Source organism: Zootoca vivipara, chromosome 11 (assembly GCF_965207765.1).
Source record: "Zootoca vivipara chromosome 11, rZooViv2.hap1.1, whole genome shotgun sequence".
Lineage (NCBI taxonomy): Eukaryota > Metazoa > Chordata > Lepidosauria > Squamata > Lacertidae > Zootoca > Zootoca vivipara.
The window spans coordinates 24,117,865-24,135,901 of record NC_142594.1 but is presented as its reverse complement, the minus strand read 5'-3'; the positions used below and the strand labels follow the sequence as shown (position 1 = coordinate 24,135,901).

The 18,037-nt window shown below is 41.1% G+C and overlaps 1 protein-coding gene across 2 annotated transcripts in view; it reads right to left on the bottom strand.

Moving 5' to 3' along the window:
- Positions 1-18,037, bottom strand: part of IGF2BP3 (insulin like growth factor 2 mRNA binding protein 3) — a 63,999-nt gene that overhangs the window by 25,182 nt on the left and 20,780 nt on the right. For both annotated transcript variants that reach the window (XM_088654161.1, XM_088654162.1), the window contains exon 3: positions 10,906-10,954. In XM_088654161.1, the coding sequence (XP_088510287.1) occupies positions 10,906-10,954 (49 nt within the window). The remainder of the gene's footprint in view (positions 1-10,905; positions 10,955-18,037) is intronic.

The following is an 18,037-nucleotide window of genomic DNA, read 5'->3' as shown; positions in this document are numbered from 1 at the left end:
TCCTCAGAAACATAGGATGCTGCTTTATACTTCTGGCCCTTAAACCCTGGAACCAGGAGAACAGCTCCAGTGAGTCAATCTCAGCCAGTCCCTTTGGTGAAGGGTGGTGGCTCACTGGCAGAACATCTGTCCTGCATGCAGAAGGACCCCAGCATCTCCAGGTACCAGTAGCTCTGCAAAGCTCCTGCATGAAACCCTAGCGAGCCTCCACCACCCAGTGCAGTTACCAAAAATCATTTTTCAATAAATTGTACAATAATTGTACATTTGAATATCTACTTGCCATTATTCTGACTATGTTAGTTATTACTTACATTATTACAAAAAACAGTAATAATTGAATGCAGTGACAATAATTTATGATAATAAAGAGTGGACACATAGTCCTACAGATACAACTGGCCCTTTGAGGGTGACCAAACTGCTGATGCGGCCCCCGATGAATTTGAGTTTGACACCCCTGATTTAAGGTATTTGATGTGGCTTGGGCATGTCTGTGTGTGACCAACAATTTTGTATAGGGCAATGTATGATAAATTCTTGGTGGCTACATTTGAAAGCTGGTTAAATGTTTTATTCATGATTTGTATAAAAATGCAGTTAAATAAATAGATATATTTACAATAATAAAAATGTTTAGCTGTGGAATCTTCAAACTTCTTTGATTGCATGATGCTATTAATATATGAAATACAGAAATAACACTTTTGAGCTAAAACCTGTATTTGGACATTGGAAGAAAAATACCATAGCTATTTGCTAGCAGACTTGATAGAACATTGTTCCCTCTCCCTTAAGTTAAAACAGTATTGTATGAAAGCGCAATACAGTGAAGTGCAATTTTCCTCTCTTACTAGTAATACTGTACTATGTTTGAGACAGCTGAATACTGTTTATATTATTATTGGGGGGGTGTCATATGATGTCTTGCTTCGTCAAGACATGTCTTTTCTTCAAAAAAATTCAGGATTATAGAGGAAATTATAGAGGCTGTTGTATTTTTTGGGGGGGGGAGAGTAATGCCAAGATAAAGGTAAAGGGACCCCTGACCATTAGGTCCAGTCGTGACCGACTCTGGGGTTGCGCGCTCATCTCGCATTATTGGCCGAGGGAGCCGGCGTATAGCTTCCAGGTCATGTAGCCAGCATGACAAAGCCGCTTCTGGCAAACCAGAGTAGCACATGGAAACGCCGTTTACCTTCCCGCTGTAGCGGTTCCTATTTATCTACTTGCATTTTGACATGCTTTCGAACTGCTAGGTTGGCAGGAGCTGGGACCAAGCAACGGGAGCTCACCCCGTCACAGGGATTCGAACCGCCAACCTTCTGATCAGCAAGCCCTAGGCTCAGTGGTTTAACCACAGCGCCACCTGGGTCCCAAGATAAACTACTGTGCTATTTATAATGAAAGTTCTGTTCTCTTTTTTTGTTCTTTTTAGAAAAGTTATACACATGTGCACAACACATATATATAAACATTTCTAAGTAGATACAATGTTATGGAAATGTTTGGGTAAATCATTAGTGGAGATTCTGTTTATTAATTTTCATCAGCCTTTTGTGTTGATCTGGTTTAGGTGTGACATGGTTGAAGGTGTTATTTGTATTACAGCATGACCAAATAGTTAAGGAGTCTAAAGATCAGCATACTGCAATAGTGGAGACTTTATCAGTTTGTTGTGTTGACATACATTAAAAAATTGTGTCCATTTCCAAGGATGTGTTAGAAGTATGTATGTACGTACACACACACACACACACACACACACACACACACACACACACAAACACAGGTTCCCCTGGTTACCCTCATGGACTGAAGGAAATATGAGAAACCAAGCTTGCAAATAGTATGAGAATTTGCCACCAAATATTTAGCTCACTGTTCACTAGCCACACAAAACACCCTTGCTCATGCCGGACAAGTTGGAAAACTGCAAGGCCAAATTACAACACCATCACATGAAAACAAAACAAATAATAAGCATGCCACCAAGAGAGGACCATGCCACAAAAACCACCACACCTCAAGCATCAAAACACTTGTACAAAAAGATTCACATTTTAAATCAACATGTATATGAATGCATTAGAAACCCCTTCAGCGTTAATTAAAATTAGCTCTTTCTTGCGTTCTAGATTCTTTATACGCTTGAGTTTCCTTACACACTTTTCATACTATCTAGCTCCTGCTTCCTGCTTGATTTGGACATATCCCCCCCCCTCCACCCCACATCACTTTACATTTTATTTCTAACAGCCAAATCCTCTCGCTCTACTTTAAGACAAGCCAGTTTTGTCTGAACTCCTCATCCCGCCTCCCTATCACCACGTGCAGCCGTGTTGGGCAACGAAAACCAATTTTCTAGCCAAGTTGGTAGTGCGATAGCAATCCTGATGAGCAGCTGAAAAGAAAAGTTTGTTTGTATAAATATTTACTCCAGCTAGAAAATAATTCATTCCTTTTTTATGAAGGAACTCCGGCTTTGTCTACATTGGGTCTCCTCCTCTTGTTATAACACAGATGCCTCTTTCTTGCACACAAAAAGCTGCAGTCTTACACTGTGGACTTTCATTCATCAGACTCTAAAAGCCAACTCTTGACTGTGTTATAAACAGTACTATCCTACACCAAAACTCTAGGGGAGTTAATATTTGAAGTGTTTCAATTCGAACCAAATTTTCTCATTCATTCTCATATATTTCTATATCTATCTATCTAGAGTTATCACACACATGGAGTGATCTTTCATTCACACAGTTGTTGCTAAGGTGTTATGAGAATGGTTGTCAGCTGAGCAACTTAAAACTATGGCACAAGGTCGACTGAACACATGAAAATCAATAAAGGCTTTAAAAACTACAATACCGACTAATCTTTTAAAGGAATACCATAAGCAAAACTATGTTTTCAAGCTACACTGATGACAAGATACTTGGAAGATTTTTAACGGCTTGTTTTAAAAGGCAAGCCTACACATTTTTACACTGGCATTCTTAAAATTTAATGCTGGACCACAGAACTAAAGTCTAGAAATGGGGGCAATGGAATAAGAACATCCAAACGTACTTAGTGCATATTTGTAATTTAATGGAAAGCTAGTGATGATAGGAAGCGGTAGTTATGTCAGGAAAAAGAAGGAAAAAGACTCTCATGTAGCGATTTGGTAGGCAAAAATGGAAGTATGGAAAAATACATTTTACTGAACTAGTAGAATCACAGAATTGCAGAGTTGGAAGGGACACAGAGGGTCATCTAGTTAAATGCAGGAACCGCACCTTGGCTCCTCATCCAATATGACACCATACTTAACTTTGCAAATGTGCTAGCAGTTTTACTGCTGCACAGGGAGTATGCTCAACGTGAAATGCGTAGCTGGCCCACTAGTTGATATCTGCATCAAACCAGAATCTTCATGTATAGGATAGATAAGAGTTTTGATTTACACAGAACTGGTCTTTATACAAAAGGAGATATTGGCTGGAGAAAAGCTGCCTACACAGGATGCCATTACAGTTGTGGCAGCACAAACTTCCAGACTTTTGTTGAAGCTGCACACTTCTTCTTAAGGGAGGGCTAATATACAGCAGTAGCAGGACTGGAGGTAACACCACAATCCCCCTACCCCTTTTAGACCTTGTAAAGAAAATCAATTTGTCTGAACTGCTTTTAATGGATATGGTGTCATTCGTATTGTACTGTATGTTGCAATGTGTTTGATGGGGGAAGTCTAGTAAGGTGAACTTTGGTTTATCTGTCACTGAGGAGCCTTAAGTGACAGCTGAGTAGGGGTTGGAAACAGAAGTCTCAGTATGCAAAAGGAGGATAGAAAGTATGCATAGTATCTTGATGGTTGCGGGCTCATGATTCTTATTGTGACTGGCTGGGGCTAGACTGGGGGTTGGGAGGCAGAAAAAAATGAATATATGACTGGGTGCTAGTCAGTCAGGGTCGGTTTGTTTTGTTTGATGGTTGGCCTCTGTGGTGAATGCAGAAGAAGATGACAACAATCAAGGAGAAGCATTGAGGAAGAAGGAAGAAGACCTGAAAGGAAGGCAGAGTGACTAGGCAGCCTAAGACTTACTAGGGTAGCTGAATCACTTGGCATGAAGGATGAGAAGATAACCTGTCTATGAAGAGCAGAAGTGAGAGGCAGTATGGAATACTAGGCTCTGGAGTCTGGCAGGAGAGGCAGAGAAAAGAGTCCAGGACAGGACAGCAAAAACAGACCTGTGATTCAATAGGTCAAGTAGGGTTTGAAATAGAACTCACAATGGGGTGCAGTAAAATACAAGAGCAGTCTAGCAGAAGAGCTTTCATAATGACTGATTCCTCTAAGCTCTCTTAGTTTAGTAACAGTAGTGCAAAATAAGCTGTTGGCATTTTAAGCAACAGTAACATGTTATCAATGTGTTTACCTGGGCTCCTTTGGAAGGAAGGGCAGGATAGAAATTTAATAAGTAAAAAAAACCAAAAAAAGAAACATACCCATTTAAAGAGAAAGTACTATATTAAAGTACCCACACAAACCTGTGCAATATATAATCCTGTATTAAATAAAACTTTTAATATATTTGTTAAATTTAGTGATTGGCTTTGTTCCATGGAGTATTGGTAAGTTAAGACAGCAAAGAGTGTAAGTGATATTAAATAGTGGCAGGGTACTGGTTCAGGAAAACCAATGGAGCAGAAGTTTGCTTTAGTTTGTAAAGTAAGGAAGAAAATCACCCCTCCCCTCCCCAGACCTGTTCAATTTGGACTTTATCTAGAATGCATCTGGGCTTTCCTTCTGAGAAACTGAAAATAGCATTTGGGATATGTATGTGAAAATAATATGATAGAATTATGAAATAGTGAACAGTGCAGGAATAGCCAAATTGTGGCTCAGGCTAGAATCAGACAGACATGGGTTCAAATTCCTGTTCAGTTGGTGAACCACTTCATAACCTAACCTACATCACATGGGTGCTGAGAGGATGAACTTGGTTAGTGGAGAATCACATACACTGCCCCAAGCTCCTTGGAGGAAAAACAAGAGATAAGTGAAATAAGCCTCTCTTAAATGTGTTAGTTCTTTTACCAACATTGCTAGCTTTCAACTCCGCTGCACAAATTAAAGAGGTGCAATGTTTTTTTATCCACAGAAGAATGCTAAGACTAGTTTGCTTACTTGTCAGCTCTGGCAGTGAATAGGGAGTGTCTAAGAGTGATCAGCTTATTTAAAAACAATGGTTCAATCTTACACTGAGCAGACACAAGCTCAGTCTTCAGTGGGATTCAAATGCACATAGCTAGGAATGGGACAGCTGTAATCTACTATACCAATCCCTTCCTGAAATTTTTGTGCTAGGATAATGGGCATCCTGGAGGCCAAGCAACAATGAAGGATTTTACCAAGGTTTCATTCTTACCATTTACTTAACAAGCTCCAACTTAGGCCTATATGAGAGGTTGGCAGAATTTCCACCTGGAAATCATTTTTTAAAATGCTAAAAAACGGAGGCCTACAGGACATATGGGGTGGAAAAACCTAGGAGACACCAGTCACACATTCCAGTCCGGGTGCCATGGCACAACGTTCAGACTGGATAGCATTCTGCCATCATAGCTGTCAAGTTCTCCTTTTTTAAAGCGAAATTCCCTTATGCTGAATAGGCTTCCTCGTAAGAAAAGGGAAAACTTGACAGCTATGGGCCTGATCCCCTTGGTTGAAACAGCCTTGACCACCTTTGAAAGCCTTCTTTTGTCGGCAGATGGACATAGTAGGGGGATGGTATCCAAAATATACTGCTCCACAACCCCGCAATATCACCTGATACTATTAAAAAACAATGGGAACATGACAAAGGTTACAAAATAAACTCTACCCAATGTGGTCCAAATTTCCCTTCAAATCTCAGCCAAAAGAAGGAAACTCGTTTTGAAACTTAACAAAAGCATCCGGCACCGAGGATATTGGCATTACAGTGGAACCTCATGTTACATACCGTCCTCCTTGTGAATGCTGTGGGTTACGAGCTCTGCTAACTCAGAAGTAGATCCCCTCGTTGCAAACTTTGTCCCAGGATGCGAGCAGAAGTCGCACGGCAGCAGCGCAAGGCATAACCGAAGGTACCACTGTAATACATCTAGAAACCTTACCAAAATGCTGGAGAGGCTGTACTTATACAGGCACACACCTCCACATGTGGTGGCAACGTCCCCAAATCCAACCCTTTCAGGCAGCAGTCCTACAAAATGTATGTAACACAACTAAACACTTATTGGAACCTACCGCAGAATTGGCCCTATTAAATATTTTCCAAGACAATAATGCTCACTTGCACCATAAAGACCTTATAACCCACCTACTCTCAACAGCCAGAAACGTCATAGTTAAGACACTGAAGTGACTTGTCCGGAGTAAGCATGAACCAAATTTTATGGGAAACGGCCTTATTAGAAAAATTAACTAACAAACTAAAATTGACGTGAGGACAAAAGAAAGAGGACAAAAGAAAGAGGTATGGCTCAAACTGACAACAATGATAGCAGGGATCTTCCACCAGCATACAGATCAATATGGTTAACTTGACCCAATATTCCATATCCCCCTTCTACAAACACATACAAATCTCACTACGGTTAATCAAAGGCAATTAAAGGCAAACAAAGATGCCCCGCCCCCTCCAAATCTTCTCTCATCGCCAATATAAACCAACAAATATACAGAAAGAGGACCTACTGAATTGCCACCGACGTGAAAACCCCTCTTCCCCTACCTTAGAAACATATTGTTTTACATTTTACATTGAACGTACCAAAATACTTTATAATATGATCAAAAAAAGAAAGTGAAAGTTCTTTACTCCATTGCATCTGGATTTGCCCCTTATTCAGGAGTCCTGACATATATACCATCAAACTATTTTCCTTCTACTGCTGTGCACATTAGGCAGAATGAGAAGTTCAGTACACTTGGCAACATGTCAGAACTACATAATACTGGGGACTGGGGGGGGGGGGGCTGGCATGGTGCACAGGAAGGAATATGAAAAGGACTGAATAGTTGGAAGGAAAGCTTGAATTATAACCAAAAAAGTGGGGAATCGATGGCGAGACTGAAGCACTGAGCACTGTAGTGTGATGTGGTAAGCATGGGACTGATGAAAAGTAAGACCAGAAATCTGCTGTTGACTTAATGAAATCTGTCATTCCATTATTATTGTACTTTGTCTGCAGAAACTAAGCGTTTAAGTCAAAGGTTCCCTTCCTTTGGGAGGAAAGCTTTAAAATGTTTGGGTACTTTATAGATATTACACCAGCTTTGTATGCAATGCATAACCTTATGCCACAAATATACCTATTTTTTATATAACTTTCTAAGCTTGTTAAATCATGGTATGAGGCTGGAAGCGTTTGGGAGATATGGGGCATTTTTGGCATGACTGTATAAGTCTGGGAGGCCCTTGACATGGCCCTCTGGCTAGCTTAGCCCTACAAGGTCCAGAGCAAGCAGTGTTAGAAACTCATATATATAGAAGCTTGGCGCAAAATGGCACCTTAAACCTAGATTAGTGTCACCACACCATAACGTCTATTTGCCAGGGAGTTGGACCAGATGACCCTCAGGGTCCCTTCCAACACTGCAATTCTATGGTCTCAACTACATTGCTTGCCTGTAGCCTGTTCTTTCAACAATTCACTTGTCCCAGTATGCAAGGAGGAGAAACATGCACAGTGGAAATGGAAATGGTATTAACTATGGATTAAGGCAGAGGTTTTTAAACTGTGGTTTGTTAGTTCCATTTGGGTGGCCTGTGGGAAGCTTGCAGCAGTGTCAAATATATCTGTACTCAGCTCTGCCCTTACTTTCCTTGATGTGGCGATGGAGGACTGTGCGCAAGTCAGCTGGCTCGATGGAGAGGTCAGTTGCTAACAGAGTGCCCAGAAATCACCACTTGGTTGCAACTGGACCCGCGCCAGTAGCAAAATGCACCTGGGGAATTTCGAGCACTGGCTGAGCAAGTTTACCTGTGACTGTACCCCCAACCCCACACCTACTCCTATGTGCTAGTCTGATAATCTAATCTCTACACTGCATTGGTATTGGTGATCATAGCAGTAGTATGTCAAGTTTTTCTAAGGCATCATATTTGATAAAGGCACTATGATCCCTAAGGCATCATATTTGATAAAGGCACTATCGCCGAAAATCCTTTGTGTGCATGCGTATGGGCCTCTCCCGACCCAGAAGAGGTCATTTCCGATGCACTTCCGGGTCGGGGGAGGCCCATACGCATGCGCACAAGCGATTTTCGGCGATTTTTTCCCGACCGTGTGCGTGTGCGCATGCGCACGGGCGCGCACTCCCCCGCCCTCTGGCCCGCTGCGCGGTAAGTCTGGGGACCCCTGTTTTAAGCCCTTATGACAAACCATGCTGTGTACAAACACTCAGTGGAATCCTCAATCCCTTACTCCACAAGGTGAAAATAAAGCTGGAAAGGATAAAGGGACATGACTCATTACAAACTATAAACCTTTGGTGACCTTGATGAAAGCAAATTATTTGAACCAAGTACAATTATGATGCCAACATCTTCTAAGAACAATGATTCAACCCAGTAGCACAGTGTGTTCCTGGAAAAGAGCTCCTCACAGCAGATACTTTGCCACACAATGTAACTAAACACAAGTTAGAAAAGGAGGTTAAGGCTTACATTTGTGCTGTGCATGCTTCTCTATTACCATCTGTAAGTCAGTTTCACTAGATCAAAACAACTATTCATGGCGCTCCAGAACTTCACAACTTTTTATACTATATCAGATCAAATACCTTAGTAATACATCAGAGATGACTAGAAAATACTTTCCTGACCATGGACAAGTGAGTGAATTGGAAGGCCTAATAACAAAATGGAAATGTATTTTATTTTTGTTTTTTCTGAACGACAATCTACAAGGCAAGAAATTCTAGACCTTATCCACCAAGGGCATCAAGGTTTAACCAAATGTCACAACCAAGCCTAGCAGACCCTATGGCAACCTTGTGTTAGAAATATCAGACACACACGTTTAGTAACTGCACATGTTAACCACAACAAGCAATTGCCCGATCCCTGCCAATTACCACAAAGAACCATAGCAAAGGTAGTTTATTTTCTCTATTTACTTATGAAGTAATTCACATGCTGCTTTTGGGGGTATAACCAACTGAAAACATCTTAAAGGTAAAGGTACTGAGGGACATTGCCGCACAGGTAGTGGCTAAGGAAAGCGCTTTTATAGTTGTGTCACCCCACATGTAAATTCTTCCCTGACGGGTGAGGTAGGGGTTTGTGTTACACATCTTCCAATATCCTTCTTGCATGAAGCAAAGACCATTTTATTTCCCCAGGCCTTTAAAAATTTTACAAGTTGTCTTAATCCTGTTATTTTATCTGCTGTTTTATTGATGAGAAATGTTCTGTTAATTCACCGAAGTTTTTTTTTCTTTTATGTTAAAAGTGATCTTGGAAATATTATACTAAAAAGTGGCATACAAGTTTGTAAGTTAATATACATATATTCACTAATTTTGGCTTTAAAAATAGTGCCAGTTCTTGAGCATCTTCTCTACACCAACCTCTGCTTGATCAGTTGTTTATACAATTCATGTGTGTGTCATCAAATTGCAGCAGTAAGGAGCTCATTTATATCTAACTATATTAAGGTTAAGAGGCACAAATAAAAAGGCACATTTTAACAATAATCTATATTCTGTTGGGGATGTGGGTGGCGCTGCAGATTAAAACACAGAACCTAGGACTTGCTGATTGGAAGGTCAGTAGTTCGAATCCCCACGGCAGGGTGAGCTTCCATTGCTCGGTCCCTGCTCCTGCCAACCTAGCAGTTCGAAAGCACGTCAAAGTACAAGTAAATAAATAGGTACCACTTCGGTGGGAAGGTAAATGGCATTTCCGTGCGCTGCTCTGGTTTGCCAGAAGTGGCTTAGTCATGCTCGCCACATGACCCAGAAGCTGTACGCCGGCACCATTGGCCAGTAAAGCAAGATGAGCGCCGCAACCCGAGTCGTCTGTGACTGGACCCAACGGTCAGGGGTCCTTTACCCTTAATATTCTTTTACCTAGTTATCATAGAGCAGGGACGTCTAACTCCCAATAGACTGCGATCTAGTCATAGTATTAAAAAAACTGGCATTATACCATTGTCATAAAAAGACTGGCAGTGATCTACCCAAAGTTGTTGAGATTTTTTTTTAGGAAGCAAAAGTTGTAGAGCTTTTTAAGGAAAGGCTAAGTTGATACACTTATTTGGGAAAAGTAAAGTTGTGGAGCTTTTCTTAGTAATCCAACATTGTTTTGGGTTTTTGTTTTTGCTTTATAAGGAGATCGCTGAGGGGCCAGAGGTCAACCAGGATCTACCAGGAACACCGTGCGATTTACCAGTAGATCGCAATCTACCTGTTGGACATGCCTGTCATAGAGCTTCTGAAATTATGGTGTGCTGCTATGGAAATAACTAGTGGCAGAAGAATTACAAGAAAAAGCTAGAGAGTTTCTATTTATAAAAGTTGCTAAAATGTTAATGTTTATACAGAGAAGAAAAGCCCAGATCAGCTTTTGAGACAGAAAATGAATGAGGAAATTGCCATTCACCTGAAAAATGTACTGTAGAACCCTGAATTTTATCTCCAACTGCCTAACATTATCGGCAGCTGTTAAGAAATATTTGGAGGGTTCTGTTATTCAGTTTTGCAAATTATCCTTCAAAGAACAAAATTGCTCTTGCCAACTATTTTCATGTGTTAGAAGACCAAGAAAAAGTAGTGAGAAAACAAGGGAGAGGAGGAAAGAGGCCAAAGGTGAAAAGCAAAGCACCAATTTATCCTCTTAAAACAGGTTGAAAACAAAGATGAATGCCTACCTCCCACTGCAAGTGTGGCGGGATATTTCTGATTTGAAGTTTTCGACTCCTGGGGATGGAGAGAGAGAGCCTGTTATTTAAACACAAAAAATGTACACTCCATAACACATCTCTGAGAATTACTATGTCAAAATGAGTTCTATAGTAAGAAGCAATTATCACAACATAATTTCATTATATGCCTACAAATAACTATATGCCTTATGCTCAACAGTAAGACTCAATTGAAAAGATACTGCTGAAAAAATGCTCCTCTTCGCAGTATTTTCTTGGCACACTGAAGCATTTCTTAACACATGAAACATCTTTGCTTCAAGAATATTGTGTCTCCTATCATACTGTTTAAATATGGCGGCATTATTTTTAGACTTGTAAAAACTATCCCCAAATTTGAAACTTCACAAAATGGTGCTGAGAGAAAGAAAGAATATGTGAATTCTAAAGCCATGGTCAATTTAATTAGCTTGAATTCCTAACATTCCATGCTTCTGAAATCTTGACTAGCTGTTGTATTGTCACCTTTGTTTCAAAGATATATTGGCCCTCACTCATCTATCTTGCAATGAAAGCATTTGCTTTGTAATACTGTAGTATAAATAAGGCGCAGTGGCATCCGGAATGGAATAATAGCCAAACCTTTCGTCTCTTCGCCTTTCATTCCTTTTCACTTGAAGAAGAGTAAATGCACACCCAAATGCCACATAACCTTGGGATCTTCAGCAATGTGCAAATAAAAAAGGTTCTGTACATCACATGGGAAGTGTTATGTACTTCCTCAAAGCTAGAAAGGCTATTCATACAAGAACTCAGAAAAATCACAATTAAGGAGCTTTCTTGAGTTGGACAAAATATAGAATGCAATAAATATAATCAAGGCAACAACCCTATACAACTACTCAGTAAATAAGTCCCACTGTGATCAACAAGACTTAATTCTGAACAGACATAGGATTGTACTGTAAATGTTACATTGATGTGGTTCACAAAAAGTTAAACCAACTAAGTCATACTAACAGTAGAACCACTGAATTCAATGAACTTAAGTTTGTCATATCCACTGACTTAGTTGTATACAACACATACAAAATAAATTATGGTCAATGTGCATGAGCAATTCACTCTTCCCTCACTCTTGACTATGCCACACGAGAGAAAGGAAACAAGTCAAAGCCTGGTTGCCACGAAATGCTCATCACTCATAACATGTTGACTTCTCAATGTTTCTTTGGAGAGAAACAAACTATGAATCCACAGGGCCCACAAGACTCTTGACTTGTTTAGGGTTCAGTTGCTTCCCTCCCTGTGTGGCACAGTCAGAAATGTGGTGGAAGCAAAGCTCTCGTGCACATTAAACCATACTTTATATTTTAAACTGTGGTTTAATGTTACGGAAGAACTGCTCACTCGTCAACTGGATTTAGGTGAAAACAACTAAAATCTTGTGGCACCTTGAAGACTAAGATATTAATTATGGCCTAAGTTTTCATGGATTACACTAATGAAAAGGAATGAAAGGTTATATGGTACAATGAATGCTAGTGTTTATGGTGCATCAGGAAATTGCATTAGGTGAATTGCTATACATCCAGCCTTTTCAAACTACAACTCTCATCAGCATGGCCAGTAGTCAGGGATGACAGTTGTGTCCAACAGCATCTGGGGGCACTCAGTTGGGAGGGCTGCTATAAATGAAAAGTTTTATTTTTTTAAATGATTCTAGTTTGTTATATTGCAGGGATGCAGTAATAGCATTGTCCACTACATACAACCCAGCAGTGTAACTAAACAACAACAGAAATTTCTCTTGGGCAAGAATTGCTGAAAGGAGAATTTCCTAACAGATGTGTTAAGTTCTAGATAGGTTTTGCTTTCAATGCCAATATTTCCTATTCCAAGGTCTTTACCCCTTAAAAGATATAGCAATAATCCTAAACATAAATTCTAGCAGCCTCATATAAATGAGCACAGGGAAATGCATGCACTACCGATTGATACCGGTATGCTATGGAATAAATTCCCCTTTCCTACAAAAGAGGTTTTAACTTTCATTATGAAGTTTCATCATTAACTATTCAGTGTCCTTTTTGGACCTTCCTTCTAATCTTATTTTGCTTTAAACATTTCATGTCTAACTTGACCACAAGCAATTTAGTTTTATGGACTGTGTGATAGCAGACAAGATGCAGTCCAAACCCACTGCTTTTAAATGAATCCAGTATCTTTACTCATACTATTACGATTTTAAATAATAATAATAAATCCTCCATCAAAACCATTGTGCCAATGCTTAACAGTGTATAAGGCATGCCTACAAAGCGGTAATCAAAAGCTAAAGATTTGGGCAATATAATTTGTTACTGAGGAAGCATGCTAGTTGAGAGGGTAACAGTTGTGTTCAAGAGGTGAAGTTTTCATAACTACTGGCAGTCCACTATCCCCAGTATCAGCGCTGAACACCTAACATATAATAACCTTGCTTTTTTAATTAGACTTTGTATTCAAGTACAGTGCAATCATAACTTATGCAAGGATTATGCTACCAGGAGTTGAGTGTTAAAGCAAGATCAGAACTACTCACACCACCCAAGAACTCAGAGCCTCCCAAAGCCTGGTAAGTAAGATGAGTAACTTTAAAAAGCTCTTTTGCGCAAATTTTCCATATACAAAAAGTTTGCCGGGCTCTGAGATGGTTGTGCAAATGCTCTGGGAGGTTCCCACGAGATCTCAGAGTCAGAGCCCAATAAGTAACAGCCTCCCGTCATTTATTTATTTAGGATCCGTATAAAGCTGTGATCACATAAGAAAAATTAGCGCAAGTTGCAGTAGTTCATATGAAAATGACCATATGTAACTTAAATCCACCGATTTCAAAAAGTCTACACTATGTATGACTAACACTAGATATTACCCAGTAAGATTAGCTTCTTGCTTATGTACCCAAGGTGCATAAATCTTAAAAGTAATTTATTGAAGCAACTGTGTACTGAACCTTTAGTGGCTTGAATTATGTCATTACTAAATACTTGAACATAATCAGAATACTAATGCGTTGTTGTAATTTTCACACTACTTTAAAGCAGCAGAATTCAATTGAGTCTGTAACCAAGGACAGTCTGTCTATACTTTTCAACAGAAAGACGGTAGGATTAACTGAAATGTGCACATGTGAATTAGGCTTGAAAACAATTATCTGATAACAGAATAAGTATTTAGACTTTATGCTGAATACTGTATAGCTGAAGGACAATGTCACTCTTCCTTTTAAGTAGCACTTGGGGCTGCAATCCTATGCATGCTTACCTGGAAGTAGAAATGTTAAGATTTCCTGAAACTTGGAAGACATGAAAAAATAAGGGTTTTTTTTCTGCCACCTCTGCCTTCTGAGGGGGGGAAACTAATTTGAGGGGGAAATTGAAATATATTCTATATTTACTGTCATACGAAACCTAAATCTGCTTTTCTACATCATTTATAACTAGGCATGTGGAATAGTACTAGTTGGGTTAGGAAATGTATACAGCAGCCTAAAGCTGGATGTGAGGGAGAGCAGCTACAGACAGCCTCCTCCCATCTTAAGCACAAGCTCTTCTCCCAGCGCCAGTGGGAGCGGGGAGGGGGATGTCTCCAGCGGGGAATCAGGAAGTAGAGGGCATGGCTCAGGTAGGGTAGCGGAGCCATGGCTCCGCTCAGGAGAGGAAGTGGGAAGCAGGGAAAGCGCGACCAGAAGACCGCTCCCGCCAACCCCGGAATTGCGCAAAAAGCGTCGGGGGCGGAGATTCAATGTTCCCAGGCTACTTTGTTGGAGGAAAACGCGGGAATCTCCATTTGGAGGTTCTGACCCAGACTGACAACATGTACATAGTACTGACTCTGCACTGTAAATAGTTCGCACTAAATAAAAGCATGAAAAGGCAACATCGTGAGGAGTCTTTACTCTAGAGTAGCCGCTACCGCACCTGTGACACTATCTATGCAGGTTTTCTCAGAAGTAAGATGCACTCTGTTTAATTCAGCATATTATCAGGCAAGTGTGCACAGGACCTCAAAAGTATACATGCCTTGGGTTCTTTATCAGCATAATTGTGAATATATATATACCAGTACTTAATAATGGAGAGTAGCTGCACCCTATGTATTGAAGCACATGCATCTTAGTTTTTTGCTGTCTGAGAAGTAGCAAAAAATAGACACTTAAAAGTAGAAGCCACTAGATCAAATGGCCACCAAAGGAAGGCAAGCAGCAATTCACAAGCAAGAACACCCTGTTTGCTCCTTTCATGAAAGCAGTACCCTTTAGGTGCACGAATGCATATTAGGTATGTAGTGTGTGTGTGTGTGTGTGTGTTTGTGTGTGTGTGTGTGTAGGGACACGGGTGGCGCTGTGGGTTAAACCACTGAGCCTAGGGCTTGCTGATCAGAAGGTCGGCGGTGCAAATCCCCGCAACGGGGTGAGCTCCCGTTGCTCAGTCCCAGCTCCTGCCAACCTAGCAGTTCGAAAGCACGTCAAAGTGCAAGTACTGTAGATAAGTAAGTACCGCTCCGGCGGGAAGGTAAACGGCGTTTCTGTGTGCTGCTCTGGTTCACCAGAAGCGGCGTAGTCATGCTGGCCACATGACCCGGAAACTGTCTGCAGACAAACGCCAGCTCCCTCGGCCTATAGAGAGAGATGAGCGCACAACCCCAGAGTTGCCCGCGACTGGACCTAACTGTCAGGGGTATCTTTACCCCCTGATGGTGACGCACCTGTCAATCACCTGATGTCACCATGATGTCAGGTAGTCCAATTTCAAAAGCAAAGAATCAGGGCACATTCTAACAGTACTCTTGATTCTTTTCTTTCTTCCCTTGCAGGCACAGCTTCATATGGCACATGCAGAAGAGTAGTTCTCCTTGCTAAAAAGACGATTCCTGCCAAAATTGGGGCCTGCACTTGGGAGCTCCTGAGTGCTGCCAATCCCAGCAATAAGCACCAACTCATCATTGCTAAATGCAAGCCTGCTTTCTGTAGGAATTGCTTCCACTTAAACCCATTCAAGTGGGAGCTTGCATCGTGCACTATTCTTAAAAGGCAATAAATATAATTCCTGCTTGCCAAAGAACAAGCAGGCTCTCATTTTTTAAAACAACAGCAGCAATTCCCCATAAATTTCCAATTTTTCAATGGAAAAGGTTGGAGAAGTCTCAGAAAAAAACATGGGGTACTCCTCCCCACTGCTGTTTTTTTTCCTCCTGAGCCTTCCCGCCCTACAGCACACAGTAGGATTTAGTTCTTAATAAACATGTGATTGTGTTGTAAATGTCCTTTCAAAAATAAACACAATATAGCAGTTTTCTTCCACAGAAGTATTTTTAGACGCCAAAATCAAAAGCAGCTAGGACAAATTTCACACAGTTATTTTAAGAATTTCCACCCTCTATACTAGCCTTCTAGTTTCAATATTAGGTAGCTAATATTGTACATAAGGTTGAAGGAAAAGTGATGCTCTCTCCCACTTCTTCCATAACTGCTTTATCAAGGCACGGACTGGCATCCGAGCAGCTAAATCTGAATGCAGAATGACTGAGAGGGCAGGAAGAAAAGAAGACTGATCTGGTAGACTGGAAAGGGAGCAACAGGGGCAGGGGTGAAGAAACAGGAATGGAGTACCACAGGACGAGAAGGACAGAGTGCCAGAAAGGATGCAAATGCACAATCACATCAGATCTCATAAAATGGATGCTCTTGAAACTGCGTAAGCTCCCCTCCACCCTATCAAATATTACCGTATTTTTTGGACCATAACACACACTTTCCCCCTCTCAAAACGGAAAGGAAAAAGTTGCTGCGTGTTATGGAGCGAAGGCTTTTGCACTGCCCGCTGCTTGACAAAGGCGGCGGGGGAGGAGCTTTTATGAACGGAGCGTGCTGGTGGCGGCTTCCGAGGAGGAAGAGCTACTCGTTCCTCTCCCCCCCACCGCTACCAACGCGCTCCGCTTTTGTGAGCGGCGGCGGGGTAGACGGGCTTGCCCCTGGAGAGCCGGCAGTAGCACCAGCATGCTCCTTTTGGGGCTCTGATGCTGCCGCCGGCTCTCCCAAGAGTGGGGGGCAGACAGACTTGCCCCTGGAGAGCTGGCAGCTCATCCCCCTTCACCGTTGCTGTCAGCAAAGGGGAAGGGGGAGGAGCGGACAGCGCAAAAAATATTTTTTTCTGGTTTTCCTCCTCTAAAAACTAGGTGCTTGGTATGGTCTGGTGCATGTTATGGTCTGTAAAATGTGTCTTTGAGGCCAGAAAGGTTAGCAGTCTACACCTTTACAGTAAATCTCACTGAACTCAAAGGGCTAATGGAATAGACATGTATAGCTGGAGTACCTAACCTGTGGTTCTCTATGCTATTGGACTACAGGCACTGGTAATGCTGTCTAGGTATGATGAAAGTCCAAGTCCAACATCATCTGAAGGGCCACTGGAGTAAAAGATTGCACTGAAAGACAACTTTCTAGAAACATACAAAACAAAAACTGACATACTGCTGGGCACACGCAACCCATTTTGGATGCTGAATTATGACTAATACAATGTGGCTAAGATCAAAAGAGCTATTTTATACACGTCCAAGGGTTTGGAACATGCCCAGTGCGATTTCCCCCCTTTCAATAAGTAGACCCTTGCCCATAACAACCAATTTTGGTTCAATTTCAAAAGTGTCTTCCTAGGTGGCCTGGTGGCCTGCTGTTTGAAAAACAAAAACCACAACCTCCCTTGGGTACATGGAACTATGTTTTTCTTCTGAACCATATTGGCTAAGAGCTAAAATATACCAGCCAAACTATTCTATAGTAAAACCAAGCAACTGAAAAAAAATATTAAGCAATTCCATACAAGATGGAATGCAAGTAGAAAAGTTTTATCTTCCATCATGAAAATTAGATGTGAAAATGAGGTCAACACATGGAATTAAAATTGAACAGCAGCATTTCTAAACCTGGTACCCTCCAGATATATTGAATACTGTTTTTAGTCTGGAGGGAACCAGGTTGAAGAAGGTTGCTTGCACATGACCTGCCAACTTCCCCATGCTTGTAAGGAGTCAAGCTTATGTACAACATGTGTACTTGAAAGTATTGCACAAGGACTTCCAACTGTTCTTCACA